The sequence below is a fragment of the Ambystoma mexicanum genome, chromosome 13, assembly GCF_040938575.1.
Source record: "Ambystoma mexicanum isolate Mex_15411 chromosome 13, UKY_AmexF1_1, whole genome shotgun sequence".
In the NCBI taxonomy this organism is placed as follows: Eukaryota; Metazoa; Chordata; class Amphibia; order Caudata; family Ambystomatidae; genus Ambystoma; species Ambystoma mexicanum.
This window is the reverse complement of record NC_090938.1, coordinates 710,536,843-710,554,555: the sequence shown is the minus strand read 5'-3', so window position 1 is coordinate 710,554,555 and position 17,713 is coordinate 710,536,843. Positions and strand designations below refer to the sequence as shown.

Here is a 17,713-nt window from a genome sequence, read left to right as displayed (position 1 = left end):
TCTAAATTAAGATTCAATGAGCAGTCGCTAAAACCAGCTCCTGGGTGTCAGGCATCACCCTATAGGTAGGAGCTACCAGAGATACTCCTTTAAATGGACAAAATGTGTATTCAATGTGTTCTGATTCTTCTTTATTAACATACTCAAAGTAAATGTCACATTTACATGTTTAAAAGGCACCAGTTGGCTCCAGGAGGCAAAGTAGCTCCTGGTAGATGTTTATTTCAAGCTAACCAGGCTCCACTATGCTAGAAGCATGAGCTAAATCGCTCCCGGCTCCCCTCAATTTAGAACCCTGTCCACCTGACTTCTGTGGAATAATCCAACGACATAACTCGGCCACCCATGCAAATGAATAAAAGTCCAAGAGAAGGTCCATGCGCAATTAATTTAAGCTATTAAGTGCTGATGTTCGCATTGAAAGAGCATTGCCTATTTTTACAAGGGAGATCAATTACAACAGCTCTCTTTCCGTGGGAGACGCCACATCACTGCAGGCCTTGAATCTCAACAAGACTTTTAGTATGCCATGCAGCAGATGCCAAGTCAGCAATGTGTACGTTTCATTGGTGCTGCATGCTCATGGTTTATAGTCATAATTTCGAAACCAATAATGTCGAAAGTCATTTTTTCGAGAATTTTGTTTTTAATGCATTTTATTTTCCAAACGGGGGGGATTCCCCCCCCCCCAACCCCCCTTTTTTAAAAAAATTTTTTTGTTTTACCCATTTTTTTTATCCCGAACCCCAAAATAAATATATAATTTAAAAAAACAGAATTCGACTTTTCTTTCCACATTATTTTTTCGAAAAAATTGTCATTCGACATTTTTTCGAAAAAATGACCGACCACCCATGCGATCATGCATCTGAAGCGGTCGGAGCGGGCCCTGCCCAACACAAACAGAAACAAATTAGTATTAGTTCAGTACACTGGCTGCAAATATCCTCAAAGGATAGCCATTGTGTCAGAAGATGAACCTGGTGGATTGTGCATATTTACCAGAAACAAGAAAATGTATTTTCTTTGATTTGTCACCACAATAAAATGCCACTTTAGAATTAATAATGCTTAGTTCATATGAATCAACAACAATTTGCTTCATAATCGAGAAATACAACCAACAGCCAACTCTTAATTTGGCAATCGTGCCCATGAAAAAAGTATTTTCAAAAAGGCTTTGTGGATGGTTTCTGGAAAGTCTGCATCGCTTCTGCACAACGCACTACGCGGATGATGGCCGTGACGTGTCCTGGAAGGCTTCCATCACCCTGCCCCATGTAGCTTCCTCCAAGTACTCCTCGCCCATTCCTCAGTAGTGGTGTTCTCACTGCTTCAGGTGCTTGGCTGACTGGTGTATACCACGGCAGGCTGCAGTCATTCACTTCTGCCATTTCCAAACTTTAATTCTATCGCCACAGAAAGCCTCCCCGGGCCATTGTTGCTGGCATGAGCCGAACAGCCAATTAAAAGGCTGTATATGGGAATGCAGACAATCAAAATATCCGTCTGAATGCGGATAAGCAACCAATCATAAGGCAGTTTCTAGCGGTGTCACGGGTGCCTAGAAACAGACCGGAAAGACTCGGCCATGTCATCTGTGTAGTGGTGAGGGAGTATAGGCCACCTCTGCCCCACTTACTGCCTCTGGCAAAGACCAGCAGCGCCACAATAAAAAGGTTGAAGAATCTCTAAAGTATCACACTGGCTTTGGGACATCACCAATCATTAACCAGTGTCTGCATTATTATACTCCCAACAACAAACCCATTGAGGCAGACCCAGTTAACTAGTACTGCAAAAAAAGCAGGAGCACGCTGCTCGTCTCAACGTCATGCCAGCATTGCCCCTCTTTCAATGCTGGCTTAGAATGGGCCCAAATCAGTTCACAAGGTCTTCCCCACCTTTCATACTGGTTGTGTACAAAGAAGTTAATGAGGCTGATCTCAACAATACATGTCAGCATTGACAATGTAAAAAACACAGTTTCATTCTGTTAGTGCCCAAAGAACACATGAGGCCTGTCCCCACAATGAATGACTACTCTGCCCTTATCATGCCCAAATCAAATCCTGCAGTCTGTCATCATCAACCATTTGCCATTTCTACATCGTGTCATTTTCAGCACCGAAAAAAAAGGTGCATTTGCTTTGCCCTGAAAAACACACACATACACAAACTTTGTTCAAAGTACTTTTTTTTTTAATGAGCTTTAAAGCTAGGAATGGTTCATTATTTCCCGTCTGACAATGGAAAACTTGAGACCTCCTTGTCATATAGGTTTTAATTAGTTCAAGACTAGGGCCTCATTACAAGCTCAGCTGTGCGGCCAAAAACAGGGGTACGTGACCACTGCATTACCGCATCGCTGAAATATGGGGTTGGAGGTAAAGCAGAGGAAACATGGGTTTGGTGTTAGAGCAGAGGAAACCCTCCAGCAGAATGCTGGCGGTACTTCCTCTCCCTTACTAGCAACAAGAAAGGCTAAATTGGCAGAATTACCACCAGTGGCAATTCTGTCGAAATCCCCATTGAAACCTATGGACTCCAATAATTAATGTAATTAAGTGGAGTGGCTTAAACGAAGCCATTGAACGTTCGTACCCAGAATGAACGTGAGTAAGGAACAAGTTACTTACCTGTAACTGTTGTTCTCCAGCATGGGTCTGGCATGGATTCACATGCTCATGAATATTCCCCGTCGTCAGGCTGGGAATCCTCGGTAAAGAAAAAATCAGTATCAGTTTCGTTTCTGATCTGTCTTTCGTAGTAGTAACCAATCACTGATCTCTGCGTCATACTGACCACAGCCAATGACTGCCCTCTACCTAAGCCCCGCCCCTGGCAGCCATCTTCAGATTTGGTAGCACGTGAAGTGGCAGTATGACCAAGTGAAGAGCTGCAGAGGGGTAGGCGGGAGGGTTCGCTTGTGAATCCATGCCAGACCCATGCTGGAGAACAACAGTTACAGGTAAGTAACTTGTTCCTTCTCCAGCATGGGGTCTGGCATGGATTCACATGCTCATGAATAAAGAATACATAGCAGTACACACATGCACAACCACGGGAGGTGGCAATGGCTCAACATTAAGCATTACATCAAACTCAACATTAAGCAATTCTTACTCCTCACCAGGCTCACCTTAGGCGAACAGGTTGCGCAGCACTTCTTGGCCGACCCTGGAATCCCGATCGACGCAGTAGAATTTTGTGATGGTGTGCGTCGACCTCCTCGTAGCAGCCCTGCAGATGTCCAGCAAGGGCACACCAGATAGGAACGCTGTGGTAGCTGCGATCGCTCTGGTGGAATGGGCTCTCGGACGGCCAGGCAGCGGTCGGTTTGCCAACCGATGATAGTACATGATACAGCCGGAGAGCCATCTGGAAATGGAAGCCTTCGAGAGAGCATTCCCCTGATTGACAGGTCCAAAGTTCACAAAGAGTTGTGACGTCTTCCGAAAACACTTCGTGCGGTCCACGTAGAACTTCAGCGCTCTAGCCACATCCAGCGAGTGCAAAGTCCTTTCAGCCGGCGACGAAGGCGACGGGAAGAAAACAGGCAACACCAAGGGTTCCTTGAGGTGGAAGTCCGACGGCACCTTGGGCATGAAGGAGGGGTGCGTCCTGAGCACTACCCTCGTGTCGTGAAAAGTTATGTACGGGGCCTTGCAGGAAATGGCCTGGATCTCTCCCACCCGTCGTGCGGAGGTGATGGCCACAAGAAACACTGTTTTCCACGACAAGAACTTCAACGGAGCCGAGTGCAGAGGCTCGAACGGAGGTCCCATGAGCTTGGTCAGCACCACGTTGAGCTCCCACGCCGGGGCCGGAGCCTTCACCGGCGGGAACGATCTGAACAGTCCCTTCATGAATTCTTTCACCAGACGATGAGACCACAAAGACGTCCGCCCCGTGGTTCTGGTGTATCGGGAGATCGCAGCAAGATGAATCTTGATGGACGCGTGCGCCAGTCCAGCTTTGGCCAGCGTCAGTAGGTACGGCAGTACTTGGGGAGCCGTAATCCGTAGATGGTTAATCTTCTGTGCGTGGCACCAGACAGAGAACCTCTTCCATTTGTGTCCGTAGCATTTAAGAGTTGAGGACGCCCTGGCCTTTGCAAGAACCTCTCTGCAGTCGGCCGGTATGTCGTATCCTCCAAACTCTAACGCTGCAGGAGCCAGGCCTGCAAGCTCAGCGACTTCGGGTCGTGATGGAGGATGGCACCTCCTTCCCTGGAGAGAAGATCCGCGTCCACTGGCAGCTTGATTGACGGGGACGCTGACAAGTCCAGAAGGTCCGAGAACCAGATCTGCCTCGGCCACGCAGGTGCGACGAGGATCATCCTGCCCCGTGACCTCTTGAGCTGGTTGATGAGCCGGATCAGCAATGGCAATGGAGGGAACACGTATAGAAACAGGCCCTCCCAGGGGAACGAGAAAGCATCGCCCATGCTCCTCGGCTGGGGAAACCTGCTGGCGAACCTCCGGCACTTGGAGTTCGTCGCCGTCACGAACAGATCGATCTGGGGTGTGCCCCACCGTCGGAAGAGGCGGTCCACTAGATCCTGTCGTAGGTCCCACTCGTGGCACGAGCGCAGCTCCCTGCTGAGTGAGTCGGCAATGGTGTTTTTTATCCCTGCCAGATGAAACGGCACCAGAAACATCCCTTGGGCGACGGCCCAATGCCACAGATCCTGCGCCTCCATGGACAGGACTGGGGACCTGGTTCCGCCCTGTTTCCTGATGTAGAACATTGTGGTGGTGTTGTCGGTGAAGATCCTCACCACCTTGCCCTTGAGGGACGGAAGAAAGGACCTGAGGGCCCAAAACACTGCACGGAGCTCCAGGACGTTGATATGGAGGGACTTCTCCGTCGGGAGCCAAAGGCCTCTCGCGTGCAGATTTTCGGTGTGTGCTCCCCACCGTTCCAGGGAGGCATCTGTGGTCACTGTCTCCTGGTGGCCGGGGGTCTGGAAGTCCATGCCCGCCGTCAGATGCGCGCGGGTGCCCCACCACCGGATCGTTCGTCGGAAACTCTCGTCGAGTGTGATCCTCTCCTTGAAGCTGCCTGTCGTCTGGATCCAGCGCGCGTCCAGGAACTCCTGCAACGGGCGCATCCGGAGCCTGCACAGGCGGATGAGGTAATTGCAAGAAGACATCATTCCGAGGAGGGACTTGATGGACCTCACTCTGGCCGCGTCCGCAACCAGCATCCGCTGCACCTTGCCCAAGATGGCCCTCGTCCTTTCCTCCAACGGAGAGGCCAGAAGCGACACTGTGTCGAGCTTCGCTCCCAGAAACAGTGCGTCTTGCCCGGGCACCAGGTGGGACTTGGTGTAGTTTATGGAGAATCCCAGGTCCGTGAGAAGTTGGACGGTCCTTGCCCTGTGATCCACGGCGAGCTCCTTCGTCTTCGCTCGGATGAGCCAGTCGTCCAGGTAGGGGTAGACGTGGATCCCCTCTCGGCGCAGCTGCGCCGCCACCGGTGCGAGGCACTTGGTGAACACCCTGGGTGCCGACCTCAGTCCGAAGGGAAGGGCTCTGAACTGGTAGTGACGCCCTTGGACCACGAACCTGAGAAACTTTCGGTGTCCCTTTAGGATGGGACTATGGAAGTAGGCATCCTCCAAATCCAACGACGACAGGAAATCGCCCTCCTCCAGCTGACCCAGGACGTGTTGTTGGAGGGTGACCATCCGGAACTTCTGTGCCTTGATGAATTTGTTCAGTTATCGTAGGTCCAGGATGGGACGCCATCCTCCGTCTTCTTCTTCACGAGGAAGTATCTTGAGTAAACTCCGGAGCCCCGAAGCCTCTTTGGGACGAGCTCGATGGCGCCCTTCTTGAGCATCGCCTTTACCTCCAAGAGAAGTTGAGGGACGTGATGTTCTTTCCTGGCCACAGGGGGGACGCGCGGGCACCTCTTTAGAAACTCGAGCGCGTGACCCTGAGCTAGGGCGTCCAGCACCCAACGGTCGGTGGAGATGGACTCCCACACGCTGACGAAGCTCGCCAGCCGGCCTCCCACCAGGGTGCTTCGGTGGGGGCCCGATCCCACGGCCGGTTCAGTCCTGCTTCGACGAGGCTTTGCCGCCTTGTCCTCCTTGGCGACGACGGCAGGGTCCGCCTGACTTGCCTCGTCCCCTGTAAGCTTCCTGCGACGACGAACAGGCCACTTGACGGTAGGTGGAAAATCCGCCGCCGGAACCTTTGGAGGCACCCTGTTTGCCTCCGCCGCTCCGAAAGGGCAGCCGCCGTTGCTGGATAACCCCAAGAGCCCGGGCCGTCTCTGTGTCTGCCTTGATGGCTTGAAGGGAATCGTCCACTGTTTTCCCAAACAGGTTGTTTCCATCGAACGGCATGTCCAAGACTCTGGTCTGCACGTCCTGACGGAAGTCAGTAGCCTTGAGCCATCCACGCCGCCTAAGGCACACGCCGTTGCCCAACTGGCGAAATCCAGTGTCAGCGATGTCCGTCGCAATCGTAATGGCGTGGTCCGACGCCACCTCTCCTTCCTGCAAGATCTCTAGGGCTTCAGCCCTCTTGTCGTCCGGTAGGAAGTCCAGCAGGGGGGCCAGTTTGTACCACAACTCCCTGTCGTAGCGGGCTACGATAGCCAAGGCGTTGGCCACCTTAATTGTCGTCGCTGCAGACGAGATGACTCTGCGTCCCATCGTATCTAATTTCTTTCCCTCGCCGTCCGGCGGGGAGGTCGACGTAGAGGCCGCGCCCCCCCGCTTTCTTCCTGGCCGCCGCGGAGACGACCGAGTCCGGGGTCGGCTGTGCCCGAAGGCACAAGGGAGCCGCCTCCGGGACCCGGTACTTCTTCTCGTACCGATCCCTTCTAGCCAGCGTCGTGGATGGGTTCTTGAGGAGGGCGAGGCCCTCATCCCAAATATCATCCAGTAGAGGTACAGAGAGGACCGTCTTCCTCTTGGCCTTGCGCCGTTGATAAAGGAAACCTTCCTTCTTCTCTTCCGGGCAGAGCTGGAAAAGCTTGGATGCCCTGGCGATCATGGAGTGAAACGATCCAATCTCGTCGGGCGGGGAAACCCGGGTGGGAGGTGACGACGGCAGATCCTCGTCGTAAACCTAGTCGTCCGTACCCGTCGTGGCCGTGTCCGTATCATCCCCACGAGTCGTGGACGGGGAGGAGGGCTGAACAGGGCGCGATGGCTGAAAAGGAGGTGGAGGATGAATCCTTCTTCTCTTAGGGGGAGGGCTCCCAGAAGGGCCTGGCTCCGGGTCCCCCGTCGGGAGCGGTTCCTCCGCTGGTGGTAACGGCAGTCTCGTCCTTATCTCCGAGCATAAGGACTGTATAGCCAACAAAATGGCCGCCGAGTTGTCTTGCGCACTGGTTGAGGGGAGTCCGACGGGCGGTCAGGGGCCCCGTCGGCACCCTCGACGTTATCGTCGTCTCCAACGTCGGGGTCCCTCCCGACCGACTGGTCTTCTTCCACGCCAACGCCGTGGCTTAAGACTTTGATCAGCTCTTCCTCAGAGGTTGAGGCCGAATCCACGACGACCTCCTGCCCCCCCTTTTTCTTCTCCGTCGGAGGTTTCACGGGGGTCCTGTCGATGGGCATAAAAGAGGACTCCCTCCGCGGTGGCAGGGAGACTCTGAGCCCCGAGGTCGCCACCACTGGTGTAGCCTCCACAGGCTGAGCAAGGGCCGCCGCGACTGTCTCGATAGAGGCCTTGGCCGGATGGATTAAGGCTTTCACCACCTTAGGTGCGCTCACCGCCTTCTCCTTGGGGGGAGGGTCACTGCCTCGCTCCCCCTCCGATGGGGCCTTCGAGCTCGACCGGGGTCTCTCCAGGAGCTTCGCCGGGTGCTCGGCCTTCCTCTTACCCGAACCAGAGCGTTGGCTCGTGGTTGATGGCGCCGGGGAGGATGCGCCCTGCCTGGCGCCCGTAGAGCCCGACCGTTCGGCGCTCCCGGTGCCAGCGGACTCGCGGTGCTTGGCCTTGTGTTGGACCCCCGTCGCCGGGGCATCCTCAAAGGTCTTAGGCGAGAAGAAGAAGAAGTCCGAGCGGTCTTCTGACGGGCTCTTCCCTTCCAGCCAGTTGGCGAGACGTTGATGGCGGTCCTTCATGGTCCGCTCCGACATATTGCCGCAAAACGCACAGTCCTTTTCCACGTGCGTCTTGTCCTCATGTAGGCAGTAAAGACAAAGGGAGTGTTCGTCCTCCTTAAAGACATTCTGAAGCTGGCATCCAGGGCAGACCCTGAACAGCTTTCCGGGCGTCGAGCTTCCCTTCTCCTGGGCCATGTCCGAGATGGGCCTGAGAAACTTCTGGAGTCCTCCAAAAGCGTGGCTCGACGAAATCTTCACCCTTGAGGGGCGTAGACGAATCCGACATGGGTCCCCGTTTATCGGATGAAGAAACGGTGGAGCTTGAGGCTCTTTTGACCGAAAAATAGAAGTTTTTTGAGAAAAAACGTGAAAAAATAACACTAACGCTCGAGAGCAATACCAAGAGGATCCCAACACTTGAACGTGCGGTAAAAATCTGAAGATGGCTGCCAGGGGCGGGGCTTAGGTAGAGGGCAGTTATTGGCTGTGGTCAGTATGACGCAGAGATCAGTGATTGGTTACTACTACGAACGACAGATCAGAAACGAAACTGATACTGATTTTTTCTTTACCGAGGATTCGCAGCCTGACGACGGGAAATATTCATGAGCATGTGAATCCATGCCAGACCCCATGCTGGAGAAAATTCACTTTAAAAAGGTGTCCCTTCTAATTAATGCGTGGAACAAAAATAGACTAAAATAAATACATTCAAATATGGAATCCTAATCTAAACAAAACAGGTCAATCAATGCACGTTCCGGTCCCTCTGTTTGAAAGAAATTAATCGTTTCCTATACATTCATTGTATTAAATAATGTTAGCTGCAAAACTTAAAATGTATTCTCAGTAGATTTCACGCCCTTCCTTCAGTGTTAGAAACATAATGGAATTCCAAATGCCTCCAACTGATGCGATTCCAAACAAGGCATCTACTTGGAAAAAAGAAAAGCAGTACTTGTCGCGCATCCTATTAACTTTAGCATGCTATAAAATCAGGTTGCGTGGGTCATTTCTGGGGTCCCTGCATAGCCCCTGCTCGCGGATGCGTTCCCTCTTCTCCTGAAATTACTATGGCAGCACAGCCCCCGTAATGATTAGCGTCGCGTACTTCCTGACACGCGTTTTCTATTGACAGGAACAGTGAGCTTCTCCTACGTTTGAGGGTAACGCACAGCTCCATTCACAGTGTGCCAGAATGCCTTCCGCTTTGCCTTTATATATGAATGTTTGTCTCCAGTCCATGTGTTGCCGCCTACGTCGGATCTTTCTGCTGCTGTAGGTCGCTTCCGTGCAGCAGGCAGGTAGAGACAGACTATGGCGCTGTGTGTCGGGAAACCTTTGCCCCCAATGCGAGCCAGTCACTATTAAATAGAAAACACTTGTTTTTGTCCCAGCTACTCCTCACAACAAACAAAAAGGTACGGATTGTTTGTGTGTCTGGAATCGCCAGGGTCAATGATCGATATATATCCAGGGTCGGAGTAGACTCTGAACCGAAAAGGCGATTTTTACCGTCTTTACCGTCACCTTTTTACACAATGAATGCATTGGCCAATTCTTCTAAGCACTTGGCTTTTATACTTGTTCTAGGTATACCGCTCATGTCTGGACTAAGCTATTCTATTCTGAGGCGCTCTGGTGAGTTGGAAACCAGAGCCAGAAGATGCTTCTACTCTATAGCAGGTTCGAATGGGCGTTATGCCATCAAATAGCATTGTTCCTAAATACACTATGAAAAATATGGTTACAATATCACTAACGCGATAAACATTTCATACAAGAATGGATCACCATAGTATCAGCAGAAAAAAATATGCTATAACTGCAACTTGCGAAAAAGCAAAATACATCGTCCGAAATGGATGCTTATTCTACTATAAATGCTTTTTGGAGTATTTTGCCTGCATTGAGAATTTGAAGTGTTTAAGAACTAAATCAGTGATTCACTCCGTGAAGTGTCCCTAAAATAAACCTTTAATGAGTCTAGCAAGTATTGTATAGAATTCCAGAAAGACACATTATTTGTTATTCTTATTCTTTCTTATTTAGGGTCAATGCTCAAAGTGTTACACTTGTGGAACCCCCTGTTTTTTTTAAAGAAGCCTGAACAAGAAAGCCAGCCACTCTAGAAGAACAAGTTACTTACCAACTGGTAACGTTCTTTCGACTGGATGTTCCTCCAACATACTCCACATCTTTGACATGTAATATGCATAGCTGTGGACATTACATGTCAAAGATGTGGAATACGTTGGAGGACCACAGATGAAAAAACATCCATCTCCGCGGTGGATGAAGATGAAGGAATCAACAAAAGATTTTGACCAGCTGATCGGAGTAGGCGAGTTGGACAATTAGGAGAAATCTTTGAAATAAGTTAACTGGGGGCTAGGCCATGTAGTCATTTGAAGACAGTACAGAGGATCTTAAAAATGATCCTCAGTTGTACTGGGAGCCAATGAAGACTTCTGCGAAAAGCAGATGAGATGGTTCTTGGAAGACTGTAGAGCAGTCTGATGGCCGTATTTTGTGCGACTTGGAGGCGCTGCATTTGGCCAGCCGGAATGCCTGTAAAAAGGGCATAACAGTAGTTAATTTGAATTCACCAATGTCCCAACAGCTGGATGATCTTTTACTGCTATGAGGAAGAATGAGCCGCAGTAATTTAAGGCGAAAATAGATTAATTTAACAATTGTCATATTGGTGGTTTCTTTACTGTAGTGTTGTACTTGTGATGGTTCTACCTACATAAAGAGAATGAAGATGGGAAAAAATAAACTTACCAAGCTCCTCCATGGAGGTTTCTGTATTGGAGAAATAAAGGGTACATATATCAGAATTCACATGAATTGTTATTTTGCATTCAAAACTAATGTATGCTTTATTGTTATTACAGATCAGATATAGATCTACACTAAACCTTTTTGAAAAAAAAGTGAAAAAAATTAAACTTCCATCGCACATAAATGACTGTTGTACCAGAACTCCTTGTCCATATACTCCACAAAACTCACTACCAAACAGAGGGGGCATACGAGTTGGAGGATGCATCGTTCTTCAAACCAACAATGGAGTTTGCAACAGATTACCCTGCCAAGTAAAAAAATAAGTCCCTTCTTCCTACGATTATTTCATGAACAAAGGTCAGGTAATCTAAACACACTATATCCTCTTTCCTCAACAGTTTGTTCTTCATACCTTTCTTTGGGTTTTAGTACAATTTAACAGTATATTCTTGTCATTTACTAATGCAAAATTGAGTCAATAAATTACATGTTCTCTTTAAAGGATTTTAATCGTACATGTTCCAGAACCATCTTAATTTCATATTGAATAACTTGTAATGTCAGATTTAATTATCTGATCTATAAACTAGCCAAACATTTAAGAGATTTTATATAGCTGAAGTTCACTATCCACCTCATTTGTACTAATTGTAACAGGGACTTGATCCTGTCCAAAAAAGGAATAGGGACCCCTCCCGACCTGGGTAGGGGCCTACTAGGGCATTTGCCAGCACAAGAGGCAGGGAGTGGAGATTGAAGACGACCACTGTTCTTGCCCCCATATGCGTAACTAATGTGGCTGAAGGTACCAGCTTCTCTCCTATATCTTCCAGCACAGCTTCTGGCTTGTTTGCCCTTTTCTTTTGTAGAACCACAACTCCTAGAATACACTTGGGAACTACGAAAACCCAGACCAGTATCAAACATGAAATCCGAAAGGTGACAACTGAAACAGACCATGCAAGGACAACACTCAGTGCATCACAAAATCAAACTACTCCCTGCAAGCATGTGAAAAAGGTTGTCAAGCCCCACAGCATGCCGAGGAAAGAACAGAGCAGCCATTACAGACTTACCAAAACCTGGGCGAGGCTTAAGGGTTTTTTGAAGCTTTAGTCATGCGTAATGCCCAGCCCCTGGTGAAAAGGTAGTCAAAGATTGGCCCACAGAGTCAGGTGAGTGCTGGAACCAATGGAAGACTGGGGATGGGGTGTTTGAGACTGGTTGGAATGGACAAAACCAGTAACTGCAGAGTATACAAAGGGAATGAATAGAAGGCAGAGTGTGGGTGAGGTGGAGTGGATGTGGACCAAGAGACAAAGTGGAGGACAGAAGGCATAGCAGCAGGCTAAGGAGTTGGTGGTGGAGATTGGTGCAAAGGTCTGGAAGTAGTATTGGTTCTGAGAGTGGTTGTGCGTGCATGTATTCGAAGCTGTGAATGAGTGAGTTTGTAGAGTGGGGGTGGGAGAGCCTGTTAGTGGAAGTGAAGGGAGTGAGTAGCAGAGCAAGGAGGAGTGAGAGGGAGACAGGTGAGAGGAAAAGGGGAGATGGTGAAGACTGGAGGGTCAGAGGAGGAAGAATGGAGAGACAGGAGGAGGGAGTTAGAAGACCAGAGCGAGTAGGAAAGGAGAGAAGACAGTGGGAGAAAAGGAGGGTGGGAGGAATGGAAGGAAAAGACCAGGGGCAGGCGACAGAGCAAGCAGAGGTGGAGGGGGGATTGGAGGCAGGTGTGGGGGACTGCAAGGAGGCAAGAATCTCTTTTGCCACAATCAATCTTGTTTTTCATAGCACAGTTTTATAGCATAACAAGCAAAGGATCCGTCACAGTGAAGAGTCAAAATACACGTCAGTACACAGCCCAACTTTTGCACTCCCATGGTCTACTTTAGGACATGCTACCCGGCTCCCATTCCCTCCCGCTATGGAGTGTTCAGTCACCCTCCACCCATCATCCCTACATTTTTTCCACCTTTTCTAGGCATCCTCATGCAGCATATATGCACCGCTCCGTAGACGCACAGATGTTTAAATCTGCCACCCATTGTCAAAACTGCAGGCGTTCCGGGGCCCCCCATTTCTTGGCTATGTTCCGTTTTATCAACCCAATCGCTGTGGACAAAAACAGCTTTTCATATCGGCTATTTAAGTTTTCACCCCAAATTCCCAAAAGTAACAGCCTGGGGTCCTGTGCTATCTCTGTGCCTAGTAGCCTGGCCAGTTTATGGCAGCATGTCGACCAGAAGTGACACAAACGCGGGCAACCCAGATAATGTGTATAAAAGTGCCCTCCTCCCAGCACCTCAAACATTGTGGGCTGTCAATACAACCCCATCGGAAACAGCGAGACCCTGGGGTAATATACCCTATAGAGGATTTTAAGTTGCACCAGTCGGAGTCTGGAAAATATTGCCACTTTCCAGGGGAAAACATCAGGGCTTCCACCCAGTCTTTGGGTTCGATGGGTCCCACCTTGGCCTCCCATTTAGCCTTAGGGTTGGAAAGCTCTGGAATTGCAAAAGCACCTATGGCCTGGTAGATGGTGGAGGTAACCTTAGTGGTTATGTGTTCTAGCAAAATGTTCCTCTCAAGAGGAGAGCAGGGTGGTATGTCAGGCTGGTTTGCGAGTTGTGTGCCTAGTGCATGTGATATTGGCAAGTAGTGGTATTGTAGACCAAACCCCTGTTGTAATTCAGCAAAAGAAGAGGTGGTGCCCCCTCCCATCATATCGTCAATGGTTTTGATGCCTGTGGCCACCAACCCTGGTAATACCGGCAGCTTATTAATTTCAAGCAACAAGGATGTCCCCCAGAGAGGGTGGGCCAGGGTTCATTTATCATCACATCCAATGTATTTGTGAGCTGCTCTCCACAACTGGACTACATATTGTGTCATAGATGTGGGGGTGAGGTCTGTTGCACCCATCGGTATAGGTAAAGTGGAGTCGCACCATTCATCCCCTCTGCTCTAACATGGAGCAAAGCTGTCTCCCTGTGTAGTATGTCATTGATAACCGCCATTTGGCTTGCCCAGTAGTAGCATCGAACATGTGTTAGCCAATACCTACCTCCCAGACCGATCGTTGCAGTGTGGTCAGGGCTCTCCGTGGCTGTGTACCTCCCCATTAAAGGTCCAGAAGAGCAGAATCTATCCTCTTGAATTCTAGATCAGGGATCTGTAAGGGGGCATTCTGCATGATGTATAAGAAACTTGACAGTGCCAGCATGTTAAACAGGGCAGCACTCCCCAACATGGTTAACAGAAGGGATTTCCAGTGTTGGACAACCCTGAGGAAGCGATCAGTAACTGGATGTAGATTACAGGCAAGGCACAGTGTGTGATGAATGTCGACATGGACACCCAGGTATTGAAAGCTATCTTTTTCTACTCAATATGGGTAATTCGGAGGGATCGCCAGGTCTATGCCCTGAAATGGGAAGAGTACAGATTTACCCCAATTCACTCGTAACCCGTTGAATATTTCATAATCTCACAACCGTTGGTCACGATGGGGCAGGAATTGGCACGGGTGCCCAAGTATACCAGTAAATCATCTGCGTATAGTGAAACTTTACCTTCCCACCCCCTTGGCCAACGGAAACCTGCCCACGAAGCTGAGCTGCACAGGCAGGGATTCAATGGTGATTGTGAATAGCAGGGGCGGGGGGACAATGGGCACCCTCAATGTGTTTGCCCCGACCCAGCAAGGTGGTCTAGGAGATCTTGCCATTCACTCTAACCTCTGCTACCAGCAACTCATATAGAAGGCAGACCCAGGTCATGAAACTGTCCCCAAAATCCTTTCTATCAACGGTTTCCCATATACTGTCCCACACCACCGAATCAAATGCTTTTTCGAAGTCTATTGCGAACAGTGCTAGTGGTTCCCGTCACAGATGCCCGCTCAAGTGCTAGTTTCAGCCACCGAATGTTCATGCAGGTCGATTTGTCTGGCATAAACCTGGATTAGTCAGGGTGGATGAGAGTCGAGATAACCGGCAGCAGCCGGTTCACAAGGACTTTAGTGAGTATCTTTGCCTCCCCATTAATCAATGAGATTAGCTTGTATTACCCACAGAGGTCTGGGAGTTGGATTGTTTGGGGAGGACCACAATGCTAGCTTTCTGAAGGAAGGATGCCCTGCTCCCTACAGTATTGAAACATATTGTGTAAAGGGTTAACCACTCTCTCCAATGTTCTATGTCTCAACCGGGAAGCCATTGGGGCCCAATGTTTTCCCTAAATTAAGTTGGGTAATAGCGCTGGCAATTTCATATGATGTCAGCTTCCAGATGCAGGTGCTGGGCCTCCGACAAATGTGGAAACGTAGAGTTGACCAGTGTGGCAGCCCCCCGCAACTTGCATCGGCTCAGATGGAGCTCTGCGTAATAGTCGGTAAAGGCCTCTGCTAGATCGCCATCTGTCCTCACCACTCTTCCCCTCCCCACACGCCCCGGCCATTCCTTTCGCTCCAGGACTTGCCTGTGCGCCTCTCATCCTTCCTTTCGAGCCATGCCAACATTTCTCCTGTCTTATGCCAGATTCATAAATGTGACTGCGCATTTCATAGTGGGCCTGCCTGGCATTGTCCAGGGAAATGTTGTGAAATATTTCCCTGGCCCTGAGGAACGACTGATGTGCTTCAGAAGAACCTAGGGTTAGATACTCTTGTCTCCCACCTTGTCGCTTTTTCAGCCTCACGTACCGGTTTGAGCTGGGCCTTCCTTCGAGCCATGACCCATGTGATAGTTTCCCCTAGGACTGTTTTATATCCCTCCCACAGCATTGCTGGGCTATCCACCGAATCCAATAAAATCTGCACACTAGAATTTACCAAGATTATTCTATACAATAGCTTCTTCAGATACACTAAATATTATCCAGATTTCAGAAACATCAATGGTGTCAGCCATGCCCCAGCCTATGCCAATACATTTATGTTTGCATTTGAATCCCAATACATCCTCAAACATCCCACATGGGCCAGTAAGCTGGCCACCTTGAAGAAATACATAGACAATACTTTTGGGATCTGGAAAGGTCCAGTGGAAGATATCAAAGCTTTCCTGGAGTATCTAAATGAATGCAACCCGAGGATAAAATTCACCCTTGAAGTGGGATTGCCAAGTGTCCACTTTCTTGATGTTAAGATCACACCAGTCAACAACTCCCTCTGCACATCCATCTACTGCAAACCAACTGATGTCAACAATACTCTACACTACACTAGTTATCATCCACAACCTTTGAAAAATAACCACCCGAGTCAACTGTTAAGATTGAGAAGGATTCTCTGACAACAATGATTACATGAGGCTGAACAGCAGACCGATTCAAATCCAGAGGCTACCCAGATTCCGTCCTATCAGAAGTAAAGTCCAAGAGAGTCATACACAACAGAATTACCGTGCTGAAAAATAAGCAGAGAAAAGAGTACCCACCATTGATATACTTGACCAAGTTCTCAAAACAAAGTATGCAAATCAACGCTCTATTCGAAAAGAACTGGAAGATTACAAGATTAGACACGCAACTAAGCTAATTATTTCCAAGCTAATTATTTCCAAGAACCACAATGGAGGCATTCACAAGAGGACGAAATATTAGAGATAACTTGGTAAAAGTTTAGATTCCTAAACAATTTCCCAAACCTAAACACAGGACCTTTCCATGCCTACATTGCAGCAATGTTCAAAAAGGCCAACATGCACCCACACACAGGACAAAAATAAAGTTGTGACAATATGCCACATGTGACTATCTGTAATATATGGTCTGATTTGCCCTTGTGGCAAGTTCTGTGTCGGACAAACAACAAGGAAAATGAAGGAATGACTATCTGAGAATCGAACATCAGACCAAAAAATTGAAATCGGTGGCCAGACACTGGGCCTCATTACGAGCATGGCGGTCCTGGAACAACGTTGCCGGTAAGCCTACCGGCACCGTTGTTACTGGACCGGCACAGTATGAGTCTGTGGGATGGCACCGGCCTGCAGACTTACACGGCAGCACCAGCACTGTTGCACGTGGTGCCGGTGCTTCCATGTCCCCATTCCCATTGAGTTCTATGGGACTCAAATGGGAATGGGGATTTACCTTTTCTGGCACCCGACTTCCCGGACCGCCGGTGCTGTAGTGCCCCGGTAAATCCAGCAAGCCAGGTGCCGGAAAATCTTGCAAGTCCGGCGGCAGCCTGCAGGTTTTACCGGCACGGCTACCGCCGGACTTGTAATGAGGCCCACTGACACAAACAAATAGAAAATTGCCCAACTAAAATACGTGATCTTGGAAATTGTGGCCAAACTTCATAGAGGAGGCAACATCAACAACCTACTTCAACGCAGAGAGATGTTTTGGATCCACAAACTGGATTCAAGAGCCCACTTGGAATGAATGAAGAATTCTTGTCGACACCGTTCCTTTAACTACTCACTGATACTTGTTGAAATCACATGTGTTTTTTTGTTTTAGCGTAAAGTTGAGGAAAGAATGACATCTGTCACATTGCCAATCTGAACATTTAATGTTGATTCTGATAACAGAACATGGACATTTGAAAATGTATGGTCATAATGTGCAAGACTTTATACTGCCCATTACACCAGATCACTTAATGTTCCCTTTGAGAGGAAATGGGAACATTGGAAAATTACGCTATCCATAGAAAAAGACACTTTCAGACAACCCTGTGTATCAAATCAAGAGGACATCGCATTTATCACCTTGGACATACTTCTGTCCATCTATTGTTATAGTAGACTCATACTGAAAAGATTCATAATGCTTGAAGCACAAGCTAGTTTATGGATACATTAAGAGTATAACCAAGGTATTGTATGAGAATTA

General features: G+C 48.9%; 1 protein-coding gene across 2 annotated transcripts in view; it reads right to left on the bottom strand.

The window, feature by feature from the left end:
• Positions 1 to 17,713, bottom strand: part of LOC138521765 (E3 ubiquitin-protein ligase TRIM39-like) — an 840,082-nt gene that overhangs the window by 81,266 nt on the left and 741,103 nt on the right. For both annotated transcript variants that reach the window (XM_069634831.1, XM_069634832.1), the window contains exon 9: positions 10,865 to 10,885. In XM_069634831.1, the coding sequence (XP_069490932.1) occupies positions 10,865 to 10,885 (21 nt within the window). The remainder of the gene's footprint in view (positions 1 to 10,864; positions 10,886 to 17,713) is intronic.